The 25,583-nt window shown below is 41.6% G+C and overlaps 1 protein-coding gene across 4 annotated transcripts in view; it reads right to left on the bottom strand.

Annotated features, from left to right (window-relative positions):
* LOC141735993 (transducin-like enhancer protein 4) overlaps positions 1-25,583 on the bottom strand; it is a 99,163-nt gene that overhangs the window by 64,027 nt on the left and 9,553 nt on the right. For 3 of the 4 annotated variants that reach the window (XM_074569579.1, XM_074569577.1, XM_074569576.1), the window contains exon 5: positions 3,178-3,240. The exons of the other annotated variant lie outside the window; for it this stretch is intronic. In XM_074569579.1, the coding sequence (XP_074425680.1) occupies positions 3,178-3,240 (63 nt within the window). The remainder of the gene's footprint in view (positions 1-3,177; positions 3,241-25,583) is intronic. 4 annotated transcript variants of the gene reach the window in all.

The raw sequence follows: 25,583 nt of genomic DNA, 5'->3' as shown, positions 1-25,583 counted from the left end.
CTGGTGCTATTATGAGGCAATAATGTTGCCATCAGTGCATGTAACCACTGTATTTTGTTCATTTTTCCCTCAGGCACAATACAAAGGAGGCTGATCACATTTTTCAGCCACTATTCCACAATTAGACTGTATGCAAAATGCATAAACAGCAAAAGCATGCTGCAATTCAATTCTCTATTAATCTAGATGATGAAATAAAGAGGCTTCCATTAAGACACTCACTTTTTAAAGACACAAATTAGACAGAAACCAAGACTAGCAGAATACTCAAATCAGTTCTCTTTTGCCTCATTAGCATACGCCAATATAAACTGATTTAAATAAGTGTTTCCACTAACAGAGGTCAAAGAATTACCAAGATTTTCCTAACCTCAATATGAAAACTATCACTGACACTGTCAAGACACGTGAAAAGTTTTTTTGTGCTTCCCCTTTCAGTCCCTCTCTGCTATCTAATCCCCTTCCCTTCTTGGTAGGTGAACTAAAAAGCACACTTCCCTCCATACGAGATGAACGTGTACACTGGCTTTTTGGAAGTGCTCCCTTTTGTCTTTGTCAATGCACGTAAAAATGCTGAAGTTGTGAACTTCTTTTGACCTCTCCATCTCCGCTATAGCCCAAAGAGCTTTGACATGGTGCACCATGCACAGAGGAGGAGCTGTAAGACTTGGTAAATGAGACGTACAAACAGGTGAAGGAAACTTTATGGGCCACGTATTTAAAAAGCAGAGGCACAGAAGCTGTACAAGAGCTGTTTTGAGATCTAAAACTGCTTAACTCAAAGCTCTGATCTAAAGCCTAACGAAGTAAACAGCAGTCATTAAGCACGCTGATGCTGGCGCACTTAAGTACTTACACTGGGTAGTACTGTACCCATGACAGAAGTGGGACACCACCATTTTCTAAATTTACAATCTGGATCATGTCAGTTGTCTCCCCCACGTACTTCTTACAATGAGCGTATTAATGACAAGCTACTGCAACGGCCAAATCCAGAATTACTTTAAAATTGCTCTCCATGCCTAGCTTGATGGCCAGGAGATTGCTGAACAATGATTACTTAAACTATGATCCCTCGGCTCACAGTTCCCAAGTTACGGCATATGAGCACATGGGAGATTCTTCCCAATGGAAGAAAAGAAGGAAGAACAATGCGCAGCCTTCACAGGGGTCCTCCCTCTAAGGCAGGGACTTACATTGTACCAGTATCAATCACCTTTCAGAAGAGTGACTCCAGGGCAATTCAGCTCTGGGGACAGGAGAGCACGATGCATATGGAGCAGAGAAAAAGGACAGAGCCCACGCTCAACTGAGTGGGATGCTACTAACATCAAAGTTCAAAAACCTACTGCCATTTTTTTCTCTTTTTTTGCCTTTTTTTTTTTTCTTAATTCCACATGAGCATGTAGAGGAGGCGGAGGCTAGGGTTTCCAAAATCAAAGGCCAAAGTCTATCAGTCACTGTGAATCAAACAGATCTTTCTTCAAATGTATTCTAAGCCCATGTAATCCCTTCGCTTGTCTAACTGGCAAGAAACACCTACTCCAAGAAAGCACATGGGGTGGGTTTGTGGAAGCAGAGCAGTGTGACTTACTTGTATAGGGTAAGAAAATTTTGTTTAGCATTTCAGCTGAAAATAGCTGTACCAGTACCAGCAGTAGTATACTGGTGCAAAGTTTCTAAACATGGTATCACATACTCTAAAGATGTCTCTGTTGTGGAAATGCTGATCCCGTGTCTTTGCCAAGATCATAGCTTTGCCTGCCAAGTACTCACCCCGCCTTTGTCACAAAATTGTGTCATTTTAGTGCTCACTTTAACATGAGTATGAATCAGCTTTACACCTCGTTTTTATATGCTGTGCTATTCCTGCCTAGCAAATAAAACCCTAGCAAATAAAACCCCATAACCAGATGTACAGAGATTCTGCAGCAGTCAAAGTACAAAATCAACAGCTACTCATTTTAGATCCATGCAGGACTTGAATTCTGGTCCCCCAGCGATGTAACTAGATCATTACACATCATTTAGTTTCCACAAATCCATCTTTATAAGCAGAGAGTACAGCAGTGCTCACGAACATTGTCAGGTTCTAGTTTTGATAGTGTTATTCTCATTTCAAACACACACAGACGCACACACGCGGCGCATTCGCTGGATGCTAATACCCAGCACGCAGCCTCTCGTTTGCAGCAGGATGGGCAGATCTCTCAGAAAGTGCTTTACAGAACAACTGAAAAGGTGGGCAAAAGACTCGCAGCATGTTCTCAGGCACGATCTTTTATGGATGCAATGCACAGAAACCCACCTTCCAGCTTTGACTTCTCAGCTACAGATTCTACTCAAATGAAACCATGCATTAAATAGATGCATGCCAGCCTGCGCCAGCAGAACCCAGCCTCCAGACCCTCTCTTCCAGCGTGGTGGGCAGGGGAAGCCGCCACGCACCCGAGGTCTCCTTTCATGAACCACGCTTTCATTTTACTTCACACATGCCTGTGGCTCCAAGGCTCCCTCGCTAGCTGCCACCAACTCCCCCAAATCCCAGTGCCCCTCAAAGTATCTACGCTGCACTCAAGATAATACCAGCAAATCGTAATTTGGAGAAAATTAGTGCTTAGAGAAATTAGCTCACAGCGAGTTTCAATCTTCTGTCTGTATTCCCCAAATACACAGAAAACATAAAAGGATTTAAGGTAATAAGTAATCTGGGATGTAGAGAGAAAAAAGGCAGAAAAAAAGCTGCATTTGTATGCCTACTGTGTTGAACATCGCTAGTTGGTATACCAAAATAGAAGTTTCTGCCGAACTTTAATGCTTGCTGCCAAGAATGTAGCATAAATCATGCCTTTCTAGCATTTTTGCAAGCTAACCTCTGATTTCAGACAACAAACTCATAATTGTAAGAAAAACTGCATTGTACATGCAACTACAACATTTAAACAACTAAAATTTTGCTCAGCACATTGCAACACCACCTATTTCATAAATATATTTAAATGGTATCATAATGGACTTGGAGAAGGTAATGACGTTACAGTGATAACAGCACAGTGGAAAGTCATCTACAAGCACCAAGAGATTCATAAAGAAACAGCCTCAACACCAAGCCCCACTTTTCTAACAGATGCGATGTGGCAACCGTTCAGATCGGCACCACTACAAATGACCACCTACCTCTTGGGACAGGAAGGGAATGACTTGTGCACATATAGCGTTCAGCCTCTTGACAATTTCTGCCTGCAAGTGACAAGAAGAAAGAAGTTGGATTATGTAAATTCTCAGATGCGATGGTCACCCATGAACACAGAAGATACATTTGTTTGGGTTTTTTTTCATCTCTAGTCATCTTTTAACCAGGACAGATTGTAAAAATAACAAAAGTATGTGGACACCAATTCCTAGGAAGTTAATAATTTCTGGCTAAAAAGTTTTCCTTAAGAAACACAGTTTAGAACAGACACAAAGAAAAATTAATTCTGATAATGCAATCAAGGGCATTTAAAAAAAATTATTCCGGAGATGTAACAAAAAACATAAACAAAAAATACTGTGTATGGAACTAAGCTCTTGCCTAAGAGGCAAAAAGAAGGACCATTTCAAATTACAGCAATGCCACTGTAAGCGAAGGGAACAAATAAACCAATGACTTCCATACTAACACTGCATATCATGAGAAAATTAGCAACACAGTATACAACTTCACTGATGATCATTCCAGCACGTATTTTAGAAAGGGATAGTGCAGTCTCGTATCATATTTATGCAGCTATCAAGCCCAAGGTTAATAGTAGATACTTTCAGTTGCAATTGTGATCAGAAATGAATAATATACAATGTTTTATTTCCATCCCGGAGATCAGTTCTTATTCTGTGTATTTAATCTGCAAATCTCAATAGAGACAGAGGAGATCTGGAGAGACAACACAAGAAATACAGCACCAGAAGCAGACTATTTAAATACACATAGACATTCTTACAATAAATTGTAACTTTCTTATAATAATTTGTAACCAGGGTCAGTTCCTCATTATATGGTAGGACAGAATGCTCTTCCTCTTGCAAAGTCACTAACCGTATGACAAAGACATACAAACTTGTGCAATTTAGGCTTCCTTCTTTTAACAGCAACCCTTCGAGCCTTTTTGCTATGCTGCCTCCTAAATTGCAAATGCTTGGAAAAGAACCTAGAGGACAGAAAGGCTCAGAACAATCAGTAAAAAAGCCAGAACCACTTATAAAATAAACCTGGGCTCAAGGAATGTTACAGTTACACAGCTGCGTAATCAGAAGACGTGGCACGCTAGAGGTAAGGGTACATGTGAAACTAACTCTGCCCCCTTGTGCATACTGTGATACACTTGACTTAACACACGCTACTTTGCAATAAAGTTTCTTCATTTCTCTGAAATCCACCTAAACTCCACTAGGCTATTTTTACAGCATTTTCTGTGTTACATCGTCGCAGTATCTTCTCACTGGTCTTCACTCTTTATGCAAGTCCTCATCTTGTTAAAGTTATCCATTTTGAAACATTTTTTACGTTCATCTACTACACCTTTTCTGTTTATTTGGCAGGATAGGTTCTTTAAAGGACACTTGAGAATGTGTTCTGTTTGCCACAAAGCTAAATTACCTGCTAATTTCAAAGGTCTACATGTGCCTATAATATCAGATATCGCACAATGTAAAACTTAAATACCCCTTTAAATAGACGGTGTTCGTTATACTAGTTGACACAGAGATTTATGATCTGCTTGTTACACAGAGCAGTACAAGATGCAACAAGATGTGTGCATTTAAGCTTCAGCCAGAGAGGCTGCACGGTCCAGTACAGCATTACATGAGAAACAATATTTGATTAAGGAATTGTAGACCGTAATACAATGCACAGCTCCAAAGTACCTGTGCTGTAATGGTTCAAAAGCACCATTAGTTTAGTCATTTCCAAATTTTTAGTCCCAGACATGTTGCCTTTTTTTTTTTTAAAGGAATCTCCTGAGTGCTGTACAACCAAAGAGAAAACTACACATCCTGCTCTTCGAGGCTTTTCCATATGAAAAGAAAACTCCAAAGTGCTACCATCCTGACTTCAGCCGAAGCCCCTCTGACCTGACATTTAGTAAAAAGACAGCATGCGATGCTTTCCTCTGCTGCAAAACTCCTCCCACCCATCTTTAAAAGGCCTGCTGCAACTTTACCCACCTCCCCCGCAGCTCCTGCGGGGAGCCTTTGCCTGGGCTATGCTCAGCAGAAGACCACTCTCCTACCACAGCTGTGTTCACTGGATGCCTCTACTGCACCGCTTAGGAACTGAGAATAAAACCGGCTTGAAGCGCCATGCAAGCGCTCAGCCTATAATTCTAACAGGCTTGTAGATTCATAGATTTTAAGGCCAGAAGGGACTGTTACAATTGTCTTATCTGACCTCCTGAGTAACACAGGCTGTAAAACTTTACCGACTTCGCCATCAAACCCATAAATTCCAGTTCAGCTAGAATATAGCTCAGTCAACAAAAATAATTTTGTTCGACTCACTTTGGGACATTTCTTCTCAATTAAGGTACTCAACCCCAGCTATTTCAACTATGATGTTTTTCCTTTTGATCACTTCCCTCCCTACCCCGCAACAGAAGTATGTCTCTCTTCTACTGCTTTCCTGGCCAAAAAGTGGTTGAAACATATTTGCTCAGTATTTATACAAAAATTCACCCCCGGCAGATGCTGAGCCTGGGAAACGTTAAGCTAAAAAGCATCTTCCAAAAAACTGTGAGTAACTGAAAACAGATGATGGAGTATGAACGGTTACACAACTGTAATAAACCTCATGGTATCAATCCCACTGGAGTGCAGAACAGCAAGTCTTTTCATGCTGTACACAGGAAAGTGAGCTGATGGAGACAGCACCCAGCTCAGCCTACAGAGGAGAAAAAAGATCTCGCTTACAGCTTCAAGACATGCCAAGACGTTCCCCAGCAGCATTTCTCCGCGAGGCAAGAGGCCCGCTAGGCCAGTCACAACAAAGCTGAGAAGCCCTTGCTACGCCAAAGCAGATGTTCCTTATTAAAAGTCTTCACTTCCCCTAACAATGAGCGTCCACAGTTGCGTGGGAGTGTGTACAGTTATGCTTTATCACCCCCAACACTTGGGCAGCAGAGAAACAGCCCCACTGAGCAGCAGTGGACCATAGAGCCATAGCGTGACCAAGACATGGACTTTTGGAGACCACAGGCAGCAGGAAGGCATGAAGGAAAACACTATGTACGCGCACAAATGATAGGAAGGACATTACACGTTCTGTACCAAAAAAATCTTACACCAGACACTTTCACATAGTAAACACAAAGTACCCTCTGCCTTGACACTGCAACTGTTTCTGCAATTAACTGTACGGGATAATATACCACAGCAACAAGCTTGATTGTTTACTACAAAAGATACAAGGGAAAGAGTTAGCTGCCTGCAGCTAGTTGGAGTGGGTTTCTTGCGACGCCACCCTAAAACTTGAAGGTGTAGGTACTGATGACGCAGGGTAGCACCTCGGTAAACCTATTCCTAGTGCCATTGGAGGGGGCCTGGAAACAGTCTTCTTTGCATAAGGTACAAAGTCAGACACAAAATAAGCCACGAGTCTACTTCCCATTTATACACTCATACTGACTTTTAAAACCCTACGTTTGAAAACCAGTTTAGGATCTTCTCTTTTCATCAGGCCAATGGGTTTTTCACGACCAACCTAATTGTCAAGAGAAGGAAAAAGTATGATTTCATAAAATCAGGCAGCCAGTTCCTCGCACGGAAAGCCAAAGTTGCCTCGGAAACACGGCTGCTTCCGCGGTCATCTAATTTTGCCTCTTTTGTCCCATGGGACCAGGCTTTAGAGAGGCATCATTTATTTACAGGCCTTTCCACCGGACTTCAGTTATAGGCCAGTAATACTGTGGACACACACACTTCTAATGGCCTATGTTTTGAAACCAAGTCTAATCTGATGGCGCAGCGCCCAAACTCCTTTTCCAGCATAGCCATTAAAGGATGTAGGTTATTGCTGTTGTCACCATTGATATTTGTCATTGTAATGTAATTAGGGCCCTAAAATGATGCATTACAGCCCTTGGCACAGCTTCTATTAAAATCTTTTCTTCTGCTCACTGAACTGCGACCTGCTTTCTGATGAATAACAGACAGACAGCTTTAGGGTGAGGAGCAGATTCATCAAAGAAGTATTTTTCAGCTCTGGAAATAAAATAAATAAATAAATAAATAACAGAGGGCAACCTAAGAAGAAAAGCACAAGGCAGGAGTGGGGGGGGAGGAAGGAAAAAAGCACCCAGCGCATTTGAATTTCATCTGACCACTTGAAATTCTGATTGCATCTGATGAATCTTTCTTAGGACAATATATTCCCAGCCTGTGAATCACATGGTTAATCAGGGCTCTAATCTGCTATCCATCAGCCTATGCCAGCACTGTAACTTCCAATCAAATTTATAGGTTATGTGGGTCACGCATCCCTGAACAACTACATTCACGGATATCCCATTTAAACCAGCACAGATTCTGAAATGCTGTTGTTAGGGTTACTGAATGTTATAATACTATTCAAAGCGTTATGAAAGCTCCTGATAAACAGCTGCTAAATTATTGCCTGTGGATACAGTGTGATGCTTTGAAATAGCATTAATGGTCCAATAAAAGGGCGATTGTTCATGCCAAAATATAAAAAGGATAGCTTTTCCTGCCATAGTTTGTCAAATATGTTAACAAACACCGACACTTCTATTACTTCTTTCCCTAAACACAAAAGATGTTTGGTTTTGCATAAAAACACACCAGCATGGAACCAGAAAAGATGATGGAGAGGCAGGCAGGGAAGACTTGGGCTGGAATCATCTTTTTATTTATCTCATGCAAGCTTGTATTGTTTGCATCCTTTGGGAGACACCTACAAAAGACACTCTTTTAACAGTTTTGTGCTTCTTTCGTAGCCACTTGCATGGCATCTTTTTTAAAAAGATTAAATGTTTATTAACTACAATGTTAATAACTTTTTCGTTTTGTTACGCCTATAAAGAGACAATAATAAAAGCACCATGCCAGAATCTGATCCAAGTAAAGGAATGAAGACCCATATCAGTTAACCCTCAGCATTAGTGCAGGGATACAACACAAGAGCAACAGCTTAAGTTGCCAGTTCAGCCAACAAAACCTTTTTGACCAAAGCCAATGGTTAAATGGTACTTAATTGCCTAAATATGCCTGAAAGCCTGACCTGAGTTCCTAAGTGCCTACAAAGCATTCTGAAACACATTCATAAGGTAAGCCTGTGGGCAAGGCTACACCTGAGGTCCTGCAAGGGAACCCAGCCCCTGAAGGGTGCTCAGGAATCCTGGTCCTTGGAGTACGGCCCATGGCCCGGCAGCTACCAGCCATACGCAGAGGGGAGCATCTGCCAGACCGTTAGACTCCTAACTCCCCTCGAGGATGGCAACTTAGGGGTTTAATTCAATTTACCCTTGCCACACACAGCTAAAACAGCACATAAGCACACAGTAAAATATGGGAACGTGTTTAAGTGCCTTGATAAGTATTTCAGCGTATGTCCAAGCACAGATGGGGACTAAAAGAGAAGCAAGAGTCATATAAACTCCAGATATTAAAATACTCAGAAATGCTCTAATACATAGGAAGTTCAGAATCAATTTGTTGCTTAAAAATCTCTATTTGCATTCTTTTTCGGCAGAGGGAAAAAAGAGAATTGGGATTTTATTTATAGTATATAAACTTCAGGAAAATATTTCCACTATATTTCATGAAGTTCCATAGTTATTACAATTATAAAAAATTGCTGGTAAAGAATTACCACTGGAGGCTGTAGGTCTGTCAGTGGAATGGAAACAAAACTACTATATATGTATTGTTGAAATAAAACAGAATAATAAAACACTATTGGGAAACCCATTTCAGCAGCCAGTAGGAAAAAGAATATACGCAATTACACTTTCAGAAAAATAATCTGAAACAACTGTTATTTCAGGTTTAATTTGTTCTACACAATGCAGCCTTTGCCAAAAAGATCAATCTAGTTTATTAAGTGCTTACCAAGAACACATGCACACACCCATAATATCTAAACAAGCATTTCACAAATTAGTGAAAACAAAAAACATTATTACACTGTATGAGACACAGCACAATTCTGAATAAAGCAAGCAAAAAAGCTAATCTTAGTATTTCACAGAAAATTAACTCTTCTTTCATAAAGAAGAATGTGTTTTGTTTTAATCACAGACTGTTGTCTGGAAGTGCTTACTCCAGTTCTACAGAACTGGAGGAAATACTGCAAGGCCTGAATATAAAACTTCTCTTCAGCCCTAAAGGAATGGCGTTTGGAAACTGAGCCACAAAGAGTCTAGTCTTCTAGTCAAAGAGAGTGAAGGGAAAGTCCTCTGGTGAGAAGGATACTAAACAGAAAACTTCTTCACTAAGCCAGTCAGCCAAGTGTAGGAGATTTGAGCAATGCATGTATGAGCTGAACGCCAGCAGGACCACCTGAATTCCAAATAATCACAGGTACATTCTCCACCTCACTTTCCTATCAAGCTTCTTCACAAACATCCCAGCTAAGCTCATGAAGTACTGTAAACTTGATACTTACCCTTTGTAAGTTAATTTAGGTGCTTATTTTGCACAAAATACTGCAGACAGCAACATAAGCAATAAATCGGAGTGGGAGAATTTTCAAAATCAATTTTCTTATGTACATCCCGATCCGTGGGCTGCTGAAGTGAACTGATAAGACATGGCTTTTATTTAATGTCTCAAGAACCACGTGGAGCTCAACTGAGCAAGAAAAGATACATACTGAATCATTCATGATTAAGACAATAAAAAAGCAAGTCAAGTAAGGTGACATATAAACATGCTTCAAGCCTGTCACTTGAGGAAGACGACGTTTTTTTCTTAATATCGGCTTCTACCAGCAAGCAGGGGAACAGAAATGCAGAGCCTGGAGATCCCCATAGTCCTTCAATTGCTCAGGCTGACACCAGGTAGCAAGCTGCATCCTGCCCTGCCCTGCCACAAGCAGCTGCAGAGCATCCAGAAAGAAGGCTGCAAGTGGAACTTGAAATGGCACAGACTGGTTTCCATTTGCCTTCCTTGAACGCAGCAGGAAACACTTGCTGAAAAAGCAGACAGCAATGATTAAGAAGGGGACACTGCCATGGGAGGTGCTGTTTCCATCAGTAGAGCTTTGAAGTCCTCTATAAAGTACTATCCCTTCACCGACCAGCAATCCTCAGCACTTCACAGCAATACTTGTTTTGTGAAGTATGCCCTCATAACATAGGGATGAGAAGTTTCCACCAACGGAAGACATCTGACTTCAGAGTTCAAAAAAAATAACAAAACTTTTTGTTAAGCTTAGAAACCTGTGGCATCACACTAATGCAGCCTCAGCTCTGAGCTCAGTCTTCCACATCTGTCTCCTAGCTGCAACTGGATTAGAATATCCCATTTTAATCTTTCCCCTAAGAGCTGAAACACAGCACATGCACAGTCACCACTCCCTTACTACTCGATTCCTCCCCTCACACACCCCTCTCCAAAGAGTCTGACCACAGTTCCACACCTGCTGGGAATGGCACAAGCTGGCCTAAGCCTGTCCATGCAACTACATGCATACAGTGGTTTTAGCATGCAGTTTTAATTTAATGGGATGCAGAAAGTCCCCTATTTATTTACATCACAAGTTCGTGATGTTTCTCAGGGGTAGCAGGAAAAGTAGTCAGAAAGAAATACTGCAATTCAGTTGTTTCAGTGCGTACACCATGAAAAACTATAAAAAAAAAAGTGAGAAATAGTCAAAACCTGTTCTCAGTAGGCTTGATGTTTAACTTCAGGTGTCCTTAACTGCCCTGGAAATATATTAAGGAGGCAGCATTTCAGGAAACAGCTGAAAACCTCTAGCAGGTGAATATAAAAGAAACCCTGCTTTTAAAATTTATACATATGGTGCTTAGGAAAGGGGGTTCTGACAGTCTTTTTAAACGTTACCACAAAATAAACACTAGAATCATTTTCCCACTACAAAATAGAGCTGTCAGTGTCCACTCCTGATCCCCACCAGCACTTACCTTTCATTTGCAAATACACCCAAAGGAAGACTCAGAGGTAGCTACAGGCACCCGTTTATCCTACATCCACTCTCTGTATTATGGCTACAGTGCTTACTCTGGAGCAATATGCTCCAAACATTAATCGCCAAGAAGCTGATATACTATCATGGCTGAGAACTGTGAAGCTTGTGCCAGACTTCCAGTTACATCTACAAGGTTGTACTGTTCAGTCTTGAAGCTTGCACAACACACCAAAACCAATGGTAACATGCAATAGTCTGACAAAAAAGAAGGAAGAAGATTTTGAAGATTTTGTTTCTCCAGCAAGTGCTGTGTTGTTCCAGGTTTTAATGAACTACATGAAGCTGATCAATAAACTTACAGAAGCGGCAATGAGAAGTTCCCCATAAAAAACAGGAAAAGCAACATGACTGCTGAACCCAATTTATTTTCTTCCAGATTCATCTGGAGGTCATGAATCAGCCCTTCTACACCAGAAAAAAGGTTATTTCTTCTCTTCCACCTCTGTTTTCCTTTGCTTACCTGCCTCAGCCCTGCAGGTCATGAAAGGTGGAGCCCATAGCCTGTCTGATTTATTGATAATCACTCTTGATTATACTTGCTTCCAGAAAAGATATATACTAGGAATCAGCACGCTGATCTATTCAGTGGATTTGTTAGGTCTGGTTACAAGAATTCTTACAGTGTTTGAAAACTTTGTCGTGTTTCCCCTTCAAACCCGCATCTCTTCTTCCTACCCAGCAATTTCACACCACGTGGTGAATAGATATCAATTAGCTTAAGAAATCCAGGGTGGTGGGAAAAAAAAAAAAAAAAAAAAAAGGTATTTATTTCAAGGAAGAGTAGTCTACACAAAGCAAAGAACATTTTAATTCCTTTTCCATTGCGACTTCCTGTCATACTATGAAAATGAGCAATACCCAGATGCAATTCCCGTAGATTAAGGTAACAGATTTTTGCATTTGACATAATAGATAAAAATCCTGCCCCTTTTAAGCCAGTACACAAAAGCATGATTTTAACAACACCCCAAAAGAAACAAAAGAACAGTGCAGTGGATTTTATAGCAATGCTATAATCAAGCTTCAGTTTGGATCCTTGCAATGACACAAATTCAAATAAGGCATATTAATATCTCAATTTTTAAACCAAGTGGAAGTATGATGTCAGAATCACAGAATTGTAGGGTTGGAAAGGACCTCTGGAGATCATCTAGTCCAAAGTCCAACGCCCCAGCCAAACCAGGTTCACCTAGAGCAGGTTGCACAGGAACACACCGAGGCAGGTTTTGAATGTCTCCAGAGAACGAGACTCTACCACCTCCCTGGGCAGCCTGTGCCAGTGCTCCGCCACCCTCAAAGTAAAGAAGTTTTTCCTCCTGTTCAGACAGAATTTCCTGTGTTCTAGCTTGTATCCGTTGCCCCTTGTCCTGTCACCAGGCACCACTGAGAAGAGTCTGACCCAATCCTCTTGGCACCCACGCTTTAGATATTTATAAGCATTGATAAGATCCCCTCTCAGTCTTCTCTTCTCCAGGCTAAACAGACCCAGGTCTACTAGCATTTACTCACAAGTGAGGTGCTCCATTCCCTTGATCATCTTTGTAGCCCTCTGCTGGACTCTCTCCAGCAGTTCCCTGTCCTTCTTGAACCGGGGAGTCCAGAACTGGACACAGTACTCCAGATGTGGCCTCACCATGGCAGAGCAGAGGGGGAGGATGACCTCCCTCAACCTGCTGGCCACGCTCTTTTTAATGCACCCCAAGAGACCATTGGCCTTCTTGGCCACAAGGGCCCATTGCTGCCTTGTGATAAACTTGTTGTCCACCAGGACTCCCAGGTCTCTCTCTACGGAGCTGTTTTCCAGCAGGTCAGCCTCTAACCTGTACCTGTGTATGGCGTTATTCCTCCCTAGGTGCAGAACCCTTGTTGAATTTTATTAGGTTCCTCAAGATACCTGTTAACTCTCAGAATCAGATTACATTTAAGACACTTTTCTCCCTTTCCCACCTAGAGAGCTCTTTTTTTTTTTTTTTTGGAATCATCACTCAACAAGTGAAAGTTAAATAAAATACTAAGAGTGCATAAGTAGGGCACATTTTCTTTTACTCTGAATTTAAACGCAAGTTTCCACTTTAGGTGCTGACTCATTATTTCCTCATGCTTTGATATGGCAATGCCCCATTTTTACTGAAGCACCAGCCGTGAACTTCCATACTGTAGCACCCTATGGATGGGCAAGTGAGGATGAACCACCGCTAGCCTTGTCACTCGAGGCTTATGCCGTACCGCACACGATGATACAGTCAGTCAGGATCACAATTCCTTCTCTCTGGAGTAAGCTGCCCCGAGAGTAAGATGGAGCTGGCGAAGTGAGAGCATTCATCCAACAAAGAAAGACTGGAAATTCCAGAATTTCACACATCTCTGCTGCCACTCAGATGATACTGATTCATATTCATATTGTTTTAAGCAAAACACTTGCCGCGACAACTAGCTCTAACGGGAAGGGATTTTCGATGCAGCAGAACACAGCTTTGCTGAGAGCAACAACAAAACAACAGTCTGTAGCTCCGACTCCCATTGAGGAGAAAATATTGATATGAATTGTCATGGCTCATAATTTCGATCATTGTGGATCATTACTACCTCTGCTGAAAATAACTCTGTTCAGATTTCAGCATTTCTGCAACCGGGCTTTCTTGCTATTTTTCTCCTAAGTGAAGGAGGACAAGGAAAGAACAGGTAATTTTATTCTTCAACATGTGAATGACTAACAAGTGGTAGTTTCGCTAGTGAAGTACATCTAAAATAATCAGGCAGTTTACAATTCTCTTTTTAACCTTCCTAAGAAGACACATTTGCAAAGCAAATGCTAAGGCATTTGTAAGACATGCATGCTTAATATGTTCAGGAAATGCACTTGTCCAAGACAGCTGGATACACTAAGTAGATCTTGATGTTCAATTCATTTGAATGGCATTCCCCCAGTAAAACTCCTGCCAGGACAGACTCTGAGTCAAGCAACACTAAATGGCATTTATCTTTAAATTACATCAGCATCATTGAAGTTTTCAAATACTCTTCATCCAAAAGAGATTTCAACTTAAAATAACTTTTTAAAGAAGCATAAAGTTTAAGAAAATGCCATAAAAAGCAGAACAGGAGGCATGGAGCAAAGGAGAACTCGCTGGTTGGGAAATGTAGATTTCATGAAACCTTTTCCAGTGCTATAACTCCCTGTGAGATCACACTTTGTGTGTGGAGAGCTACTATGAACTGCATTAATTTCAGACAAATGCTCAAGATGCACCATATGTTAAGTGCGCTCTTCATCATACGGCACCTACAGACTTTAATGAAAACACCTAGAACGTGCAAAGTAGGTCAAAGTTAAGCACATGGAAGGGGTAAATAATCAACTCTATAAACGGATTAACAATTCAATAATAATATCAATGCATTTCTCCTTAAATGTGTTCTTACCAGAAAAGTCAGCAGTCAAACAGGATTCCTTCATAAAATTGGTCCAATTTTGCACCAAGGCCCCCCCTGTTAAAGGTGTCTGGGACATAAATATGGATTATGCACCCACCAATTATGCTGTATCTGCTCTTGAGATAGAGAGAAGGCTTTCGCCGTAGCTTCACATGCACTTTAAATTGGCATCAAAGCAGACACTGATGAGGCTCTCCCCTAATCCAGCTACTCCTTGCCCACCCCAGCCTCATGCTGCTAACGTCTTTGTAGGTATGTGCTAAACCCAGCAATGAACTTATCCAAGTTAAAACCCATCTTTCCCCCACGCCAAAAAAAATATTTTTTCTTTTTTTTTTTTTTTAAATACAAATGCTATCCTAGACCCAGTTTACCATGGGGTTAACCCAAATGCAGGACCACCCTTTTCATTACCAACACCATCTTCTGCCCGCCTGAGGTGCACAGAAGACTTCAGTCTCAGCCACACAAAATCTCCAGGCTGAGACTTTTCCTGAATACTCCTTTGAGTCAGAAAAAAAGGTTAAGAGAGCAAACGACACAGCAGCACTCCTGGCAAGGTGCTCATCTTGTTACAGATACCGATACTTCTCCAGGCATGAGAAGGCGCTCCGTTTCACTTCCTCCACTACCCTGCAACCAGGATGTATTGCTATCAACCACATCCTAAACTTTTCACCTCTCGGGTTAGCATCACGATCTGGTTTAGCTGCAAGTTTCGACTAGTCTTTAGAGCCACCTGTTAGATCATCTGGTAAACCAAATCACCAATACCCAATTCCATAGGGAATTCAAAACAACAAATAAATAAAAACCGGTGTACATTAGCGGTTGGACATAGGAGCTCAGTAGTGGTCAGATGAAGAAATTAAATGCTGTGGTCAAAACTGTGGAAAAAAAAAACACACTCATAAAACAATGCATGTTTTTTTCGGTTACAGCAGACAGCATGACAGACAGCAAAACCACATTTCCGTGCCTGTTTTTTTGTTGTGTTTTTTTTTTTTTTAATGGGTCTTTGGCTTTTTGCCATGGAGTAATTCTATGGTTTACCAAAATGCAGTCTCTGGGCTTGTTAATTTCATATTTAGTTTGCTAGGTCTGTAATCTTGCCACCCTGTTAATCAAAAAGGTTTCAGGCAAGCATTTATATGAAAAATAATCACTCGAATCTTAACATTTTTACCCACAAAATACACAGAGGTTGTATCTATTTTGTTTTATGAGAACCTGTTTTGCACAAACTATTATAATTACTCCTTTTCGTAACAGCAGCTTCCCATGACAATTAGAGACTTAGTTGTGCTATTCTGTTTGCATTAGAAATTTGCCAGAATACAAGAAAGGAAACCTTAAAATCATTAAACTACCTACTGTCTGTTTGCAAACCTGTTTGTGTATAATCACTATCTGTTTTTCACAAAGACAACACAAGAGGCCGGGGGGGAGGAGGAAGGGAAATAGGTTTCATGACTAGTGGATAGCTCAGACTGCATTTCCTTTGTGTGAGCTTCAGTGAAGATAAAAGAGTAAGTTGGAAAATATTAACGTTTAATATAAGGGGGAGGCAGTTCAAAATGACTGATTTCTTTATCGAAATAAGTCAGTTTTCACTACAATAACATACCACGTTGCGTAGGTGAAAGCAAAGGAAAGAGAAGTGAGAAAAAGGTTATTTTTTAACACTAACCAACAGGGGATACAGTGACTTTACCATCACAAGTATAACTTTTCAGCTCATGAGTGCAAAACTGAAGTTGCCTTAAACTGGCTGCAGGACTGCCCAAGAAGCTGGAGAAATACTCAGCACAGTAAAACCTTGCTGACTCCTCGGTTAGCAGGACCTGAGCAAGTCTGTTCAACGGTGGTTAAAACACGCCTGTGAGTACTTCAGTCATACTCTTGAATACCATCCACATGCACCAAAAAGGCACTTTATCTTAACTCTGTGCCTGTAAACAAAGTTTTAAAAATAGATGCCATTTTCCGCCAATGTAGCCCAAAGCAATACAAAACTACTGTCAATATCCACCGCAGAACCTGTGTAGAGCTTATTTGATATGGTTGTAAATTAGGGTTTCTCCAGCTCTACTGACTAAGCAAGACTGTACATTGAGAGATATTACAGTCTTGCTAAATTCACAGCTGTTCTGCCTCCAAAATCGGCACCACTCTGAGGAAGGGTAACCAAGAAAGGTAGTGGCAAAGTCATGCTTGGATACAGAAAGTGACCTACTTTACCATCTAAATGCCACTGCTTTACCAAAGTGGAAAAGCAGTGTTTCAGTGGAGAGCACCAGATATCAAACCTCCTCCTATATTACGCTGAAGACAGCCCTCAGACTCTTTCCAAAGTCCAACTTGCATTTATGCTCAAAACTACATTTACAGCTTCTCACACGTGTGGGGTATTCACATGCTGAGGAATCAAGACTCAACCAAAGCTGTGATCCTCACTGTTGACTACTAAGCTGGTTTGCCTAATCTTTTGACAGCTCACACTGTCATTACCTTCCTTCCATCTCTGCAACAAATAAATCAAGAAAGAGCCTTGCACAGGTTCATTGTCTAATGGGCAGAAATAGAAATTGGGCTGGGAAACTAGCTACGTAAGATCTGCACCAAGAACCTACCTCAGACTAATTCTGCATAGAACCAGGAGGCACAGAAAGGTTTAACAAACCCATTTTCCCTAACTTTACAATATAATTGCTTGTACCAGGGAATCAAGATCCCACTGTGCTGCAACCACTGCATGTATAGCAACATGGCCCACCTCTGTCATTTGCCAAAGTTTTGGCATGCAGGACGAAGGTAGGGACATGCTACCACAAGGTAAGACACTTTGTTTCAGTTTTCCCCAAAAAATCCCAGGCAGGTAAGAAAAGCAGTAGTATCCCGTTTTCCAAATGGAGAACAGAGGCTGAGAGGATAGATTACCAAGGGCAAACTTCCTTAATGCAAATCAAAACAGTGACTGTATCACCGATGAAAGGTACATCACTGGAGCATGCTAATTGCAGCTGGGATGGAAAAGACAGCAGAATTCACATGGGAGGCAAAACGAGGACAAAACTATCTTGGGAAAGAGCACCCTGCCCCAAGCATCTTACAATCTAGAGAGATAAACACATCCACTTCTAAGTGACTCCCATGTAATAAAACCTCACCTCCCATTACTTAATGTATTGCTTTCCAAAAGCTCCTCTGTGGTAAGGGTTATGCTTCAGGATGTAGCATTACTTCCGCTTCCCAGACAGGGAACTGAAGCAGTGAAAGCCAGAGGTGAAGTCTCCAGAAGGTATGTAATGGGATTTTAAAAAAATGCCTAAGCAGACTAGACATGTAATTCAGGCAGAAAGTCAGCAACGGACAGATGCTCGAGAAGATTTTCAAGAATTCTTAAGCACAGGGGGGCACCTACCCATACCTATAAATACATAAATGTACCTTTGCGTCTTGAATAAAAAAAGGAGTAACAAACATAAAGGCTGGAGCACCACATGAATTTAGTCATTAAAATCACAAACTACAGTCTTCACCCTCTTGCCTCCCCACTGAGGAATGAGGTAGCGTTGAAGTCACCAGAAGTGCACAGGAGTCTCCATCTCCAGCACTGAAGCTCCCCATTAACCCTGCTGAGTTCCCCTTTCCAGACACATTCAGAAGAGTCTTTGGCTCAGCAAGACCAAGCTCTTTGGCACCCAGCTTACAAATAAGCCCTGTAAACACCCTCCCCCTGCAACTCTCCCAACTCAACGCTTCTCCACCCATGTCCCCCAGGGAGCTGAGAACCACTGCCAGAATTATTCCCACATAAAATACAGCAGCAGCACATTAAAAAAAAAAAAAAAAGACAAAAAAAGGGGGGGGGGTGGAGAACAGATAGACTTCTATGTAACAGTTTAGTGGTTAAAAAGTTTAATCAGAGTATTATATATATGAATTTAATTCTTTCTTTACTTCTCCTTCCCACCTCCTAGGAGAACACCCCGTCTAATAGGTTTCTGTGAACTCTGGGAAGGAAATACTCCTAATTCTTCCACTGTAGAAGGAAGTCCCTTTCCCAGTTCCTCCTCAGAACCATCGTACATGAAAAACCACCATGGGCTAAAACATTTAAATGCACTTGAGGCAGGGACTGGAACCCAGCACTACTCCTTCCAGCTGGCCAGAGTCTTTCCATTCTCTTTCAGCTCCACTGAACCATTAAGGATGTCATGCAAACCAGACAGCTTTCTGCTGGGTATCCCAGTCACTCTCCCGGGAGAGAAGAAATGCGGGTCTCACTAGTAGACAGAACAGTAGCTGAACTAAGATGAACCAAGAGCCTTGCCTTCTCCAGCTTTTTTGTTTTATTTTCTGTTTAAGAAAAATCTGCACTATGCTTACACTTAAAAATAAAGTTTAGGTCCCACTCTTCAAAAAGTGATTCTGAGACTACCAAGCCAAGGCAGCATGTCCCGGCAGTACCAACTTTGGTGCTTCAGCCTTCATGTAGTGAGAGATTCAAGACACACCCATCACCTCAACATTTCCCTGTGAGCTACCCTCCGTATGTGCTAGATTTCTTTTGTCTCTGTGCTGAATTGCTTAACTCGCCCCACACACCACAAGCATCGCTCTGCCCTTGTTCAGCTGGCCCTGCAGCCCAGTGGTGGAAAAGCGCCCGCAGCATCGCTCCTCTCTCGCTGCAAACAGTGGTCAAAGCAGCTTCTCCGAGGTCTCACTGGAAGCCCCTGACGGCATTGCCCAGAAACTTGCACCCGGATCCCCCCTCCAAGCCCCAGAACACAGCGGCTGCGTCTCATCCACCTGGGAACTCTCTGTTTCACATTAATACCAAGAGGTATTTCCTGTGCCTACAGATTTTCAGGCTCTCCAGGTTCTGTTGCAGGCTTAAACAAACCTCATGACCCTTAATACAGTGCATACTTACAGCGGCATTTTTCTTTGAAAATCTGTAAACTAAGATTATCCAAGGATTCTTCTCACCAACACAAAAAGGCTTGTTAAAAATCGATGCTTTAGAAGAAATACACACCTGAGTTCCAGTCAGAAAACAGAGCTAAGTAAATAGCAACTAAACAAAGGACAAAAAAATCATCATTTTGTATGTTCACAAGGCCTATATGTCCATTTGCCTGAAGGCACTTTTGAAAAAAATGCTGCATATGCAAAGAAGCTGGACGTTTGTATCTGCAAAGGAAAGTCCTACGTCCTTCTACAAAGGTAGGTTTTGGAAGTGTGTAACAACAAGGCTGCTAACGTCTGTTTGCACATGTTTAAAAACTCATCTTCAAGCAGAAACCTACAACCTCAGAAAAAAAAAAAAAAACAACAACAAAACACCCACATGTATGCCATGGGGGCTCTTTTCTTGTACAATCTTGTGGTGCTGTTGCTCTTTACATCTCTATCTACATGATCAAACCTAAGAACAAGAACAATTGTCATCCTCAGTCAAATGTGGTTTTAGAAAAAACGTCAGAAACAAACCATTCCCCAGAAATTTCCAGGATGCCAGAGGCACAGAATTGTAAGACTTTTTTCTTATGCTGCCAACAACTGTAACAGGATGCGTGTTTTGGTGCCACCAGTCTGTAGAGATAAACCAGGGAACACTGTGAGGGGGGAAAAAGAACTAAGTGTCTTGTACAGATGCATGGAAAATGCCTTTCTCCTCATGTTGTCCACATTAAAGACACACATTATTAGCTTTGTTTTCCTTAGCAGCCATCTCTAGAAGGCCATGGAAGCAGAAAGATGCAAAGGAAGCAGGATGTCACTCGTGAATGAATTAAACCAAAAGCTTATAAGCAATTTACTTTTCAAGAGTAACACCTCCATATTTACTGATGGACAAATACGTAACAAGTAACTCTGACACAAAAAGTCCTTTGATGTTTGGAGAAGTCAGTGTCTCTCCCACCGATAATGTTTCAGAGCAGCAAATAAGCAAGAAACTCATCAGTGCTTGCATTTTGTTGTTGTTGTTGTAGTCACAGTTGCTGTAGTTTAGGACAAAACTGAGAAAGAAAACACACAGTTTGTCCCCAGAAGTTAAGAAGTACTGATAAAAATTGTAAGTAAGCAACATGCTCAGACTGCAACAGCTTTCTGCAATTAGGACAGAAAGCCTACTGCTTAAATTGAGTATAAGAATACACAATCTAACCTTTGTTAACACACTGACACAAATATAAGGGGTGTATTTTATGCACGAAGTCTTTCCAATCTTCTTGTGTTATTCAAACACTATGGACTGATATTTTAAGAAGAGGCACCTACTTTGTATCTAGTCACATGCTTTATAAAATTACAAAAGGCAGACAGTAGTGGTGGTGTAGCTGACTCTCTTTTACACATCAGCACAGTGCCATCTTTCAAAGAGGGCACTGTGAAAGTGGATGGTTGTCATACAGAGTGAATGGTACTGCAGGGAAATAGGAGACGTGAGAAGAAAACCAATTAACGAGCTTCCTCCAATCATTCCTTGTTCTCTGCCTCCTCCCTCAAACCAAAAGCCCAGCATAACGGTTTTGCCCAGCTTTGGCCTTATTCTCTTTGCTTTCGTTCTCCAAACATTATCACAAGTCCAGCGCCTCGTATTTCCAGCTTTATCTCCAAATACAATTAACAGAGTAGCAGGCAGGAGGACAACTCAAGTATCTTTAGTGTTATCTCCTGGTAACCTCTGGGGCATAAGAACAAAGGAAATTCCATAGCAGTTAAGGCACTGCCAGACCTCGTTACACAGTGGACACAGGTTTGGAAGGAGTCCTCTTCCCACCACAGCAAATACGTATTCATTCAATATTCTGTAATCCACTGGAGCCTCTCATCTAAAACTGGACATTAACAAATTAAACATTAGATCACTCCCCATCATGTGAATATCATCATTTCAGAGAGGGAGACAGAGGCACAGAAATGTTAAGAAACTTTCACTAAGTGCTGCAGAGTGCGACTTTGCAGTCAGAGAAACCACAACTGCTAACTCGTCACATGCTTTAAATTAAAAAGGGCCTCTTCCCCAGATGTGAGGCAGTCCAGCCCCTGCTGGGTAGGCATCTGCAGGTACCCAGAGCAAGAAACCAAACAGATCTCAACGCTGACTTTCTCTGCAGACCCACGATTCTTCACGAAGGATGAGTACTGAACTCACACCCCTTCATCCTGAAGCCGCCATAAAAATCCAGCGGACCACCACATCCCTCTCAAAGACAAAACCACGACATAGCTGGGCTCAACTGCTGGATTCAAATGATGACAGAGTCCGCACTGCCACTGGCTACTTGGCTTTCAAGCAGCTAGATGGTGGCTTGTCCACCTCAAACCCAATGCAGGATCTCCCAAGGCAGACAGGACATCGGTCAGAGACACCGCCAGAGCTACTGACAGAAACCCTCGGTGAAGCTGCTTTCATGAAAAGATGTGGACAAGCTTACCAGGTCCAAGTGTGCCCCCTTCTACAAGCCTTAGTTGGGCTGTACCAGTTATTTTGTCTCCCTTGCGTTTCTTAATAGGAAAACAACACAGGATTCAAAATGAAGTCTGAAGTGTTTCAGCTATGAGGCATGGCTGAAAACTCCTCATTCATCCCTGTGAAAGTCTACAAAGGGCAGGAAGTGGTTGTCCAAGATAAAAACTTTCTTCAGTGATTGCTCCACGTAGCTTTACAAGGTAGAATTTGAATCAAATGCTAACTAGGAGTAATCGATTGATGACCAAACAGAAGTTACTGAGACAGATAAGTTAAGTGGATACCCAAATATTTTAACCTGAAAGCCCTCAGTTAGCTACCTGTGTTATAAAGAATGAGCAAAAATGAAGTTCTACCTCTCCTGCCAAGACGCAAAGACACACGACAAAGAAAATGAGTGATCAGAATGCCTTCTTCGCCCTCAGCTCTCAGCTAAAAACGCACTCCAATTTGCCTTATGATTAATTTTAAATAATGCTGTCACATTAACGTGGTAACTGACAGCTTCAGCCATTGAGCAACTGTCAAGAACATCCTGCAAGACTGAGGTCTGTGCGCCATCACACAAGCCACCTCCCATCTGCTGCAAGAGGTGACCCTAGAATCACACCACCATGCCAGCTCAGTGGGCATCAGGTGATCTGCTCTTCCCTCATCCCCTGCTGAGCCGCCTGTTGTAACACCATGGACACCCTGTAATGAGTTCTGAAGAAGCTTTCTGCCTGGAGGACACAACAGACCCAGGCTAGACCTTTTTGCTGCTCTTCCTGGGTTTAAAATAGTCAGTGTTAAATTTCAATAGCATTTGCTATCACTGCCTACAAGTACCAGAAGTGTTTGCAGAGAGCATGTGTTGGCCCTGCTGTGTTTTGATTTGTTGACTTTGGGTTCAAAGTCAGGAAAGACAAGAGGAAGCGGGCCCCTTGGCTTTCCGAAATACTCTTCTGCCATAGTAAAGCTGCATCGCTGGCTACGCTTGTAATTGGAACCCAGGTGATGTCTTAGCAGCAGCCTCATCATGCCCTCTATATGGTGCTACTCCATCGCCACCTATTCAGCCCTAGGGCAACCACTTCTCTCTGGGGTAAGCCAGGGTGGGGTGAGAGAGGGCGTTTCACATTTGCAAATTCTCCAAACAACCGAGACACTACGAGAGGCCACGCACATACGCAGACAGAGTACATACAGGAAAAGTTTATTGTATTTACAATGGAGGAAAGAGCAGCATTTTTAAAAATTAAATGCTCTCAGTGATCATACAACATGCGCACAGCACACGAGACGACACATGCCAAACATAATCTAGTGGCAGGGCCTATTGTTATGCAGATTCTTTATAGCATGAAGGGGACAGATTTTGACTTCTGCTCAACTGTGAGATGCTCTGCTGAGGTTCTTAAGCAAACACAAGAAAAAAGAAAAGCACACATTCTCACTGCCAATGTTCCAAAACTCAAATGTAACAGTGAAAGGTTTTTCTCCTTTGAAGAAGTTGAATCTCAGCCAGCAAATGTCAGAAACCTCCGGCAGTGTAAGATCCTGCAGAGAAACCATTTAAGTAGACCAAAAGAGAGAGGCCAGGTTAGAAGACCTCCACTCAAAACCATGTCCTGTGTTCGCTCTCCTTCTAACACAGAAAGGGGAATTGCCACCAGCATATCTGTGCCATCTTCTGATATATAATCCACAAAAATTTAACAAGCAATTCCAGAAAGAACAAGTATGTATTTTTAATTTGGTGCTACTTTTTCTTAGGAGAGTACACCTCACACATTTTCCAAGAATAGGAAATTATGACAAAAGTTGTGAGCTCTATCTCATACCCAGCTCCCTTGGCTTTATCATGAATCCTGGGACATTTCACTCCTCACTTGCAAAAAACGATTATGGAAGAATACTGGAGGAAAAACTAAGAAGCATGATCCAAGTGCAGTTTGACAGCTTAAAATTAGAAGGGAAATAAAAAGAACCCTGGATTTATTACTTTTATCTTATGATTAATTGTAAGCCAATCTCACGATTTTCTGGGGACTGGCATGATTTAACATCTGGAGTTGGCAATACAGCATACCATTCAAATACATAACCATAAAGAGACCAATTCTAGTTTACTGTGGGGACTGTAACTTTGACTTGCCCGACATTCGCCCATTTAAACGTCTTAGACACCAGAGTGTTCAATACCAGGGCATTACGTACCTGTCCTGGGCTAGGAAAGATGGTTCCTTATGTCTAAATCCTATCCAAACGGGCAAGAAAGCACTATGTAGAGTTGTGGTTATTATTTGTGACAGATTTCAGTTCTATTTAAAAAACATTATTTAAACAAACAAAAAAAAGCGTTATGGACACCTGCTTTTGACATTGAGCCAAAACACTTCCACCTACACTGAACTACAGAGTATGTGCCACTACTAAGATAAAAAATGCCAAGGGAAAAAATTTACAGAAGTAATACTCCAAGGTACCAGTGGACCTGTAAAAATATCATCTTGAACCAAGACAAAACCTGTGAAAATATACAGATAAACAGAGAGACAAATAGGTATTCTTAAAACCACTTCATATTTTTGTATTTTAAAATAAAGATTAATTTTAAACTCAAACATTCAGTTTCTTTCTTAGAATAGCATTTTTTGAGTATAGATAGGTTCGGCTTCAAGTACACTGTCATCTGTTAGTTAATGCAAGTACCAGTTTATACATCCTGTGTTTCACATTATCATCTTTGTTCTGCTCCCGCTGTGCCTTGTGGCTAAATAGGTTTTTTGAAAGTCAGTGGCAACAGATGTGCTCAATCTGCAGACAGCAAAAGAAATGACTTCTGTAACAATTATAATCTCACCGTTCACAAACTGGCCCACGTCTGTGATAAACCCAGTTCTCTATTACATCCACAAATAGTATATCACATCTTCTCATTAAAAATAAATAAATAAATAAATAAGAAAGACCAAATTGATTACTGGCTTTAATGTATTGAGTCCATGATACAGACTGTGATGGACCTGTGTGAGCACCCCCTTCACTTTTTGTAACATAAACCAAAATCAGAATCCCTGCCACGAGGAGCTTACAAAAGCAATCATTTCACATGCCTGAAGCCTTATGTTTAAAGTTATTTCAGTTGCCGAGCCAAGCAGCCAAACATTTTCAAACCAGATTTACAATTGCCTCTGCAGCCTTAATTCCACTTTCCTAATGTCTGTTTTGTGCCCTGAAACAAGGTCCTCTAGGAAAACCGGTAACGAGATCCGCCAGCATATAACTAAAAACTGCACCACGATGCACATGCACAGCGGGGCAGGAGCAAGCTCGCACAAATGCCGTAAAGCTTGGGCACCCTGATACCTCACTTTGAAACCTGCGTGCTGATTAGTGTTTTTTCCTGTGCTGAGCGACACCGGCGCTTCTTTCTTGCACCCCAAAGGAAGGCAAATCTCACTGCACAAAATGGTG

Source organism: Larus michahellis, chromosome Z (assembly GCF_964199755.1).
Source record: "Larus michahellis chromosome Z, bLarMic1.1, whole genome shotgun sequence".
NCBI classification, from domain to species: domain Eukaryota; kingdom Metazoa; phylum Chordata; class Aves; order Charadriiformes; family Laridae; genus Larus; species Larus michahellis.
Note: the sequence above shows the minus strand (reverse complement) of the source record. Positions and strands in the feature narration are given on the sequence as shown.